This window comes from Macrosteles quadrilineatus, unplaced genomic scaffold (genome assembly GCF_028750875.1).
Source record: "Macrosteles quadrilineatus isolate MER2022 unplaced genomic scaffold, UCM_ALF_1.0 Scaffold_1__1_contigs__length_201487025, whole genome shotgun sequence".
Classification (NCBI taxonomy): domain Eukaryota; kingdom Metazoa; phylum Arthropoda; class Insecta; order Hemiptera; family Cicadellidae; genus Macrosteles; species Macrosteles quadrilineatus.
The window spans coordinates 167929050-167939269 of record NW_026542594.1 but is presented as its reverse complement, the minus strand read 5'-3'; the positions used below and the strand labels follow the sequence as shown (position 1 = coordinate 167939269).

The following is a 10220-nucleotide window of genomic DNA, read 5'->3' as shown; positions in this document are numbered from 1 at the left end:
AACATGACATAATCAATTTTAAAATAAAAAAATAACATTGCAAATTCTTCTTTTTGACTAATTCAACTCCCTAATGTGTGTTGTTAAAAATATGGCCATAATGTAAACAAATCTGGGGAGAGAACTTTAAAGGTCACTGGGGCAGATCCCGAGGGAATTTACTTCGTTTTTCTTTTGACGGTTCATCTACAGACCAAGACCTTTCTTTAGACACCTCTACCAAGCTTCTACGCCCGGCCGTTCTCTCAAATTAGTGGAGACAAAGTTTCTAAGATATATAGATTCCCCCATCCTTATGGGAGAAAACAAAACCCAACTTTAATGGAAAATCCTGCCCAAACTTGTAAAGATTTCAAAAATTAAAACCACTTTGCAAAAATACAGATCAGGGCCATTTCTTTTACACTTTAATCATTAAAATTGGTCTAAAAATGAGGGAGGAGTTCTGTTCACAAAAATTAGCTTAGCGTATTATATAAATAGAAGATAGATATTTATGTTAATGTTACAATGGGATCATAAGTTTACTTTGTTGCATATACTAAACTTCAACTAATTATGTGTTATTTTATGTTTTACTAGCTGTAACCCGCGGGCTTTGCCCCGTTTAACTTCTTAATTTTCAAGATTATCTCGTTCGCATGGCTCAATCACGTCCTGGTTGAAGTTTGTTCGCTACGCTCACTCACCTTTAGGTTGGAGCTCGTTCGCTGCGCTCACTTGCCTTCAGGTTAGCTTGTTCGCTACGCTAACTCGCCTCCAGGTTGAAGTTCGTTCGCTACGCTCACTCACCTTTTGGTTGCAAATTAGCTGTTGTCATAAATGTAAAAGAAATAATAGTGCTGCACCCTGTTGGTAATCCTTGTAACTTTAATGCTATTGAACATCATAGAACAGAACCAACTTGTTTAATTGAAACAGCTGTTAAGATTCAATAATTCCATTTCTCATAAGGTTAACATGGGAAACTCCAGAGCCACTGGGGCGGAGCCCAAAAGGATTTTTGAAATAAGAGTATGCCTATATGTTAATCGGGAATGTGAGCTATCATCATGCCAAATTTCAGCCCAATCCGACCAGTATTTTTCGAGTTTACTTTTCCCATACACACATACACACATACAGCAACCACCTCTTATAGCGAATTTCTTATAATAGTATAGATGTGTTAAATTATGTGTTAATTATGTAATTATTTGCTAGTTCTGAGCTAACTGTCTGTGATTGTAGTATCCAATCCAAAGTGTATGGTCATATGCACAACAAACACATAACACATCGTAAACGTCACAGAACGGTTGAAATTCCAACCCTCGTCAATCAATATGTGAAATGATCTAAACATAGTCAAAACTTCCAAATGTTTAACTTTTTCCTCATTTGCGTCTAATGTTAAGTCATTGTGCAAAGTTCAGTTTCCATCCGAATCTATTTCCAGCGATTATATTTCAGGTGGATTATTACATCATCTTTCTGGTTGAACCAAATTAATACCTGAGCTAAGCATTATTGTGTGTCTACAATAAATATTTTAGAATTAAACCGAATTTCAATCACTTGAAGTAGAGTATCCATAGTAAACAAACTCTGTATGAGAAGACCTGTTGATTTAAGCCGAGGACCTTGGTAAGGTCAGTGCCTGTTTCAAAACAGGTTTGATACGAGAATGACTAATTGATTTTACATCAATTTTATCGAGCAACGGTGCGTTTCTTCTCTTGAATTGGAGACCACCTTGACATTGGTCATCAAAAGATGTGACATAAATATGGCATACTGTATTTATATTTTGGTTTAGTTAAAAGGGGTTTGACAATCCTAGTACGTAGTAATAGTATTAAACACGTTTTATACTACATTTTACGAAAATAAAAATATGTATTAGTTCAATCCCCGCTTATTGTATTGTCATTTTATATTAGGATGACGAAATGCATTCTTTCGAGAAATTGCGGAGAAGGTCATCACTATTTGTTTCAGGCCCTCTTACAAATAAGGACCTAGATCATTATAAAGAAAGGATGAATGATAAATCTCTAAATTCGCAAATACAGTAATTTCAACAAAAACAGAAATAACTACCCCCAATAACTTTTAGTCTAAATCTTGCTGATAAATTTGTAAATGTAAATCTGTGGTTAAGGTTAGTTCAGAAACGTTAAAAGTTTGCTTATTACGAAATTACGTAGCATTTTGACTTCTTCCATAATTTTCTTTCTCCCACGCACTTATTATATCATCTCTCCATTTTATTCCTAGTTTCTTCGTCGCTCTATTTATTCAATAGTTATACTAAATTGCATTATACAAGTTGTCCCGTAACTCTCTGGACATATGTATAATATAACGTTATTGCTTAGGTCAAGACAAACACATTTCACCATAGGAACATGGGTTTGTGGTGCCTAGTTTTGCAGCCATTTAAATGATTTTATTCCAAATTTCACGTAAACCGTCAACTTAACGAAAAAATTACTAGAGACAAAAGAGTTAGTAAATTATAGGTAGTTTTCAATGCCACCTCATTTGTTGAGAATGGATAAATAATAACAGAGAAATGTCTTCTTTTCTAAATGCATGACCACTTTTCTGAGTTATTAATGTTTTTGTAAAACACACATAAATACAGACTGACGGGAAACTAGGCACCACAGACCGATGTTCCAATGGTGAAATGTGTTTGTCTTAAGCAATAACGCTATATACATTATGTCCAGAGAGTTACGGGACACCCTGTATTTGCTGAAGAAATTCAATCAATATAGGTCGAAAAGGTCAGTTAGTTAGTTCATGACCTACTTTTTTCTGTACCAAAACCCGCATTTTGCCTCGTTATTGACCGATTTATAATCTAAAACAACCTTCTGATTGAAAGTCGTACTTTCTCAGAACACAATGATGACGTCACTAGGGACGTCCCTATAGGCCGCGGACCTGTGCGTGGAAGGGTTATGACGTAGTACCTAGGCTGGGATATCCCATCCCATGGTTTGGTGGGGGCAAGACAAGCTTGTATAACCACTAACCAGTGTCTCGTCCGAACATCACTATCACATTCAGACGCAGACCCCAACAACTACGATCATGGTGAGTCTCCTGAATCTGCACTAGATTGTCAAGGTCATAGCTTATTTTGCTAATTATTTCTTCTTTTTGAAGTAGATGTTTATGGTTGTTTATAATTCCAGATATTTTTTAACTCTTATTAGGTTACTAGCAGAGTACCCGTCCTTCTTACGGGGTTGGAATATAAGTATAAAATGCTTATTGCAGTTATACTCAAGCTTTGAATTTGCAATAAGGGAGGACACAGTTTGATAAAATTTGCTTTTTTAAATTTACAGTATTCTGTAGTATTACACATCTACCATAGCCATAATGTTCTACCACTTCACCTAAACAATAGAGAAAAATAAATTATTAACAATTCGCAAAATATCACAAATTTATTTTGCCATAGCTAGATTTATACAATTATAACAAACCATTTTTTTAAATTTTCCTTTATTATGTTAATATGTTATTTAAGGGATTATTGTAAAAACGTTCATTCACGATTAGGAATAAACAGGGTGTTTACTATTAATTTTTTTTAACAAATTAATATTATGATATCAAATTTTCCCAGTTATGTCTTAAAATAGGGATTAACTTCACGATTAGGCCTACAAAGATAGCTTTAAAATGTATCATTAATATAAATCATGAGGATATAGCTATAGATTTTCTGTTTTTGATTAACTTGTTGTTCTAACAGATTGTAACAACTATGGTATTACTAGCCATATTCTTAAAACGTGTTTGTTGTTAGTTAAAAAGCTATATATTCACTATGTTGGGTGCATTATTTTGTGAAGGAGTCTCTTTAACATTTCAAAGTTCATTGGTCAAATTATTTAGGGATTGATGTAGTTAGCCTCTACCTTCTGAACGGTTTTTGGAAAACTAACACTTGGCCTCATTACATGTATAAAAGTACATAATGATTATAAAATTGAATTTTGTCATTTTACTGAGGATAAAGGGTCCTTAAAGATTTAATAGCAGAATTCTGTAATGATAAGTGTGTTATTTGTTTGAACTTAGACATAGAGATGCCAGTATCAAAAACAATATAATTTGAACTCTGCAAGATAAGGAAAGGGCAACCCAAAACTCCGAATCAAGGTCATTAGAGGTCAAGTTGGAAAAGAATAAATAAACATAAACTTGTCAATAATATTATACAATATTTTGAATTCAGTTAGTAGTTAGCGATAGGTCTACTAATTTTATTATTTTAGGGGAGATATTTTTTTTGGGTAGCTTCAATCATAATCGTTTGTGTAGATTGATCAATAATAACATTGACTATGGATACAGAATTAATAGTTGTATTAATGGTCAAAGATAATACAGTACTTAATTTTGAATTGACAATCTTATTTTAGTATTTGCCTGTAGGGGAAAACATGGTTTAGTCATACAGTAATATTTTTGGTACACTGGTACACTATTATGTTGACTCAAAATATGAGTTGACTCTATCAAGAAAACCACAACCATTATAGAAACAGCCTGTCAAAGTGTCAAATACAAGTAATCATAAGGATAATTGTACTCATCATGGACATCTTTAAAGTACAGCCTACAAGCAATCATCAAGAAAACTATTAATTGTCATTGTAGCAAACCTTGATACTAGAGTGTAAAATAAACAATATATTATGAACTAGCTGTGTGCCCGTTCTACGCACGGGGATCTTATTGTAGTCAGTTATTGAAACCTTTTTATTAAGAACAGAATTTGGTTTGCATATTTTCAGATATGCTGGCAAAACTATTATACAGTATATAAACCTTCGCAAATACAGTAACTGACAGTTTCAAGCCAAAACAAATGCTTCGAAATTAAATGTAACCTGGGTCGTGTTGGTCCATATGTTAAATCCAATGATTAAACTAAAAAATGCTTTATAGATCTATGAGGCATAGCCCTAATGTAGGCCTATAATTGAAAGTTACCTTCCACAATGGTTAAAAGTATTTAAGGTACTACTTCAACCTCCCAATTTAACACTTTATTCGTGTTGACATTTTCATTATAAAGGTACTTTTGTCCTTTCCGTGAAACACTGAGAAATAAGGACATTAATGCTTTACTAACAGACATACACACAAAAAGACAGAACTTAATTAGGGGGTTTGCTACGCTTTAAGCATAACAAAGTACTTGTAAAATTAGTATCTGAAATATTTTGTTAATGTCATCAAATTTCATCATAACAATGTATATTTGCTTGGACCGATGATGACCCGAAATGACGGCTTACTATATGAAATGAAGACGACTGGTCCAGGGTGGTCCAGCCACCCTGGTATAGACGATTGGTAATTTATAGTAAATATTACCAAAATAGGCCACTAACTATTGATACATAAACAACGTAAAGCGTTTAACAATTCATTATGGTTAGTTGAATAAATGTTTTACTAAAGTGCGTTATCGTTTTCTTAGCATAAACTAACATTTTGGAATCAAGAAAGAAAAAGCAAAAATTGTACAGTTAAGACATCAATTAAATTGAATACGCCTGTAATAATAAATAAGGTGCAACACCAACGATAACTAATTTGTAAAGTACAGTGATGTGTTGGTACTTAAAAATGATTCTTGCTACTACCAACAGTACCAACGGTTCTAAGGAATAGAACCGGTACCAAAAACCAACGTTCACAGTGAGAACTATAGTACAGCCGACCAATTATATGAGTTAATCAAGTCCCGAGGTTATTGATCTCTTGGTTTTTGATTTTCTCGTAAAACGTTTTAAAACGGCAATCAAAGTTATTTCCCAATAATTGCTTTATTTGTAAACAACTTTTAATGTATACTTATCTGTGTCAGTTTTTAAAAAAAACAACCTCATACAAACAACTTTTTGTTATTTAATAGATTAGGCCCTACGTACCTATTCTCTAAACAATGATTGGTAAAGGCTATCTAATAACATTAGAAGGAAATGTGACAAAAATCACACAACGTTGGGTTTTTGGACGTTTGTAATTTTATTTCTTAAGTAGGTAGGCCGTGTATTCTAGGGAAAAGTACCGGTATCAAGGATCGTCGTCGAACGACAGTTTGTTATGAATAATTGGGTAGGCGTACGTACCCAAGAGCATGGCTGTATGTTCCAGCGATTGCATCACACGGTGAGTAGGTACTATTGACTATATATATATAGTCAATGGTAGGAACAGAAAATAACACATTGTTACAATCACCCACTGCAGTTGTGATTTTTTACTTTACACTTTACACAACTGCCATTGAAGCGCCGTGTCAATGAGTGGAAACCATATTTCTAAGCCATTGGCGACGATCATTATTAAATTTAAAGTTTCCCAGCCGTATACAACACTGATTCAAGGTCTTCTTTCTGGTTATCAAAACTCAAGAACAATTTATACACAAAGAATCTCTGGTTCCTGAACTGGATGATGCCTAGTTATTTAATTTCATTTACACGGTTACACTATTACACTATATTATTGCACTTTCGATTAATTAAATCCGTTATGTAAGAAAAACGTTTAAAATCACTTGGGATTTACATTCAAAACGTGATTGAAAAAGGTTGCGGTATTTGTAAACAACATTTGTAAACATATCAGTGACAGCTAGGAAAAATAATCTTGATCCGAACAGCTGTTCGTTATTTCATAGATGATTATGCAATAAAAATTGGACGAAAACTTGACATAAATCGCACAAAACTACATTTTTGAACGTTCGTAATATTATTTACAAAGTAGTGAGGCCATATTTTAAAGGCTAAAGACAATCTCGCCAATCCAGTGAATACATTAACATTACTTGGATCTTGATAGGTACTCTCGTTTTCCAGGAGAAGATAGCGTAAAATGCCATCTTGAGTGTTACAGACAAAGGGAAAGACAGACAGACAGACAGACAGAAATTGAGATAAGACTCGTTTCTGCTTATTTAATGTATAAGACGTAAAAATAACCTAAAAATATATAATTCTGAGCAATGTACAGACAAAACTCTAATTTTATTTATATAGATTGTGTGAATGATTATGATTACTTTAAAAAAATGATTTAATCATTATAGTACTTGTTATGTGGTATTTTTTTATTGAAGAAACTTGACTCTTTATGAACATATTTTCAGATCTTTCTCAGTAGGTATAGTTATAATTATACTAAATTATAGTTTAAATTATTATTTACACTCTATAATCAAGGTTTTCTACAATGACAATAGTTTTCTTCATGAATGCTTGTACTCTAAATATGTCCACGATGAGTGCAATTTTCCTTATGATTACTTTTATTTGACAGGCTGTTTCTATAATGGTTGTGGTTTTCTTAATGATTGCTGGTTTTTTTTACCGATTTCCACAACAATATTATTTCCTCTGATGATTGCTTGTATTTGGAAATGTTTTTCCTAATTTGTCTCTCCTTACTTTATACAACAATCTGTTGGACTGTTATAAAAAAAATAAAAGATCTTTTATTTTTTGTGCATTTTTTTAGTGTTTTATTTTTATGTTTTTGGATCTTATTTGTTTGAAAACAAACTGTTGTATACATTCAACAATATTCGACATAGAGTAATTATTAAATTTTTATTCATTCCACAGGTTTCCAAGATGAGTATAGTTTCCCTGCTGATAGCTTGCATGATCGCCTCCGCCATGGCCCAGAGATCGCCCTACGCCGGAGCCTCCGATCCTGGAGTACTTCCCCAATATCTTCCTAAAGACGAGAACAACCGTTTTGGCGCTGACAGTGCCCCCCTGAACCCCGGTACCCCAGCACCCGCTCTACACCCTGGTACATTGGAGACTGAAGCTCTCTACAACCGAGTGCAGAGCTGGCCTGACGACAAGAAACCTTTCTGGTTCCTCAACTCACAAGCGCTCGATGCTCAGGTACAGTCACTACTCTTATTGTTGTAAAATATAAATGATTAGAATACTCAAACATTGTAATATTTTAATTTTTTTGGAAATCATTCAATGAAATGATTCTCATGTTTAAACAGTAGCGAAAATTTGCCATTAGAAGTAAGGGGGGGGGGGGAATCCACCTGGAAGGCATGGGGTTATAAGAAACATTAATTAATTTATTACCTTCTAAATTTGGGGACGTTCTACTCGCCATCACTGGGTTTGACATAACCTAGTATTCTGGAACCTGGAAGTTGCAAGCTTGATCAGTTTATTAATGCTGTTATAGATAATAATAACCAACAGAGTAAATATTGATAGTGTAGAAGTAGAAGCCTATATAGTTGAGATTGCAATCAATTGAAGTGATTAGCTTATACTTGTCCAATGTATACCAATAAGATAACTTAAGTGACAAGACCAGGACAAGATACACATGCAAATATAGGGAGATATAGTAGCAGGATATTAAAAGTTCTAAACTTAGCACGCAGTTTGCTGAATACACAAAGTGGCTCTAACAAGCGTAATTTGAATATTTACTACCATATCTGCATGTAGCATAATATGGGTTGAATTTTCTACATTTAATTAGTGCTATTTGTGTGTTAATTTTGTGAAGAACTGGTTTGAAGACAAGTTAGGAAAGGAATTTAAACAGACTTCATATCTCTTGTTGTAAATCTGAAGCCGTCTATATGTGCATGTATGTGTGATGATGTGAACTGAATGTTTCTCTCACATTTTGGGGTAGATTCTACAATGTGCTTTAATCTTTCGTTAAAACTGCTAAAGACCAAGAAACAATTAATACAATTCTCTGTATTTAATCAGTTTAAACTAACCTCGAATAGTACCTTTAGCTGATCCATTAGGATTGTAAATCAATAAGGGGTTTGTTTAATCTATCTTTTCTGGGGATTCTAATCCTTTCACAGGAATGGTATCTTTGTTTTTCTCTGAGTGAAAAACAACAACAAAGATACCATTCCATTATAAACCCACTGGGTTTATACCAGTGAGAACAGAATATTGTTATTCTGTGTTTGCTGGTTTATACATTAAATATATTCTTGAGGTCTGATGATATTTGGCTTTTCGACTATGACTAAAAAACAAGCTGGGATCTTAGTAACACAATACTATAATTTATTTGCCATTCATTTTTCACCCATCCCCGCGCTTCCTTTGTTTTTATATTTGGTGGCTTAGTAACTCTAAAGTTATTTGTGTGCTATAGTGTGCAAAGTGGTACTTTACTGTTCATGAGCATCTTTAAGAGTTGCCCACTTATTTTCAAGTGTTCACGTATTACTGCCTAAAGCACACTGTTTTGTGTTGTTTGGTTGAAATACTGGAGTGTGGTAAAAAAATGAGTGTGGAAAAAGTAAGTAAATTCAGCAATTAGCTACTTTTCGGGCTATGTTTAGTGCGAGGAAGCCCACATTGTCAGATAACTGTAGGAAAAAGTAATTTGGTATAAGTTAACACCAGTTTATGTTGTTACAGAGAAAGAAACAACAACAACAACAACAACAACAAGCTCAACTAGAAGCAACAAAGAACCGTCAGTCGCCTTTCGCTGCTGGATCCAAGAGGAAGACAAACTAACAAAAGAAACATTTTTATGATGGACGTGCTTTTTATAACTGTGATATTTTAATTAGGCTCATTAGTTTTGATAGATTTGTTGAAACAGTAAAACATCTTTGATGAAATTATCACTTATGTAGATATAGATAATTTAAATAAAACAATCTTGACTCATTTTCATTACCAATCTTGCTCACTGTAAACCATTATTCTTGTGGCAATGTTTCACATTATTCATATTAATTATTGTTGCTAAAATAACTGCACCAAATTGGTGATTTGGAAATAAATAACCTGAATAAGTTACTGGGTAACTTTAAGTATTGTACAAAATAAAATAAAACTTAACTAAACATATATACCTATTTTTTTAATAATGATTTATACAGAGTGGAATGTATTTTCATTAGGTAGGTACTTTTAGGTAGTCAGATGATGTAAAAATGATAAAAGTGAGAATCGTGTATGTTGCATGTGAAAATCCTCTATTCATAAAGTATTTATTGATTGTATATATAAATATAATATTGTGTATTATATGTATATTGTAAATTAATAAGTTATAATTTTAAGTAAATAAAAATAAAGTACATTTGACCATCAATGTTTTAAGCTTATAAATCCATAATATCCATATAAAATACTGAAAGACTCGATTTAGTTCTT

General features: G+C 33.1%; 1 protein-coding gene across 1 annotated transcript; it reads left to right on the top strand.

Annotated features, from left to right (window-relative positions):
• The first annotated feature begins 3025 nt into the window (after window positions 1-3025).
• On the top strand, window positions 3026-9741 carry LOC128983161 (uncharacterized). The gene is made up of 3 exons (XM_054402340.1): window positions 3026-3087; window positions 7653-7943; window positions 9471-9741. Exons 1-3 carry the CDS (start codon window positions 3085-3087, stop codon window positions 9570-9572), a joined length of 396 nt encoding a protein of 131 aa, XP_054258315.1. The 5' UTR covers window positions 3026-3084; the 3' UTR covers window positions 9573-9741.
• The last annotated feature ends 479 nt before the right edge of the window (window positions 9742-10220 follow it).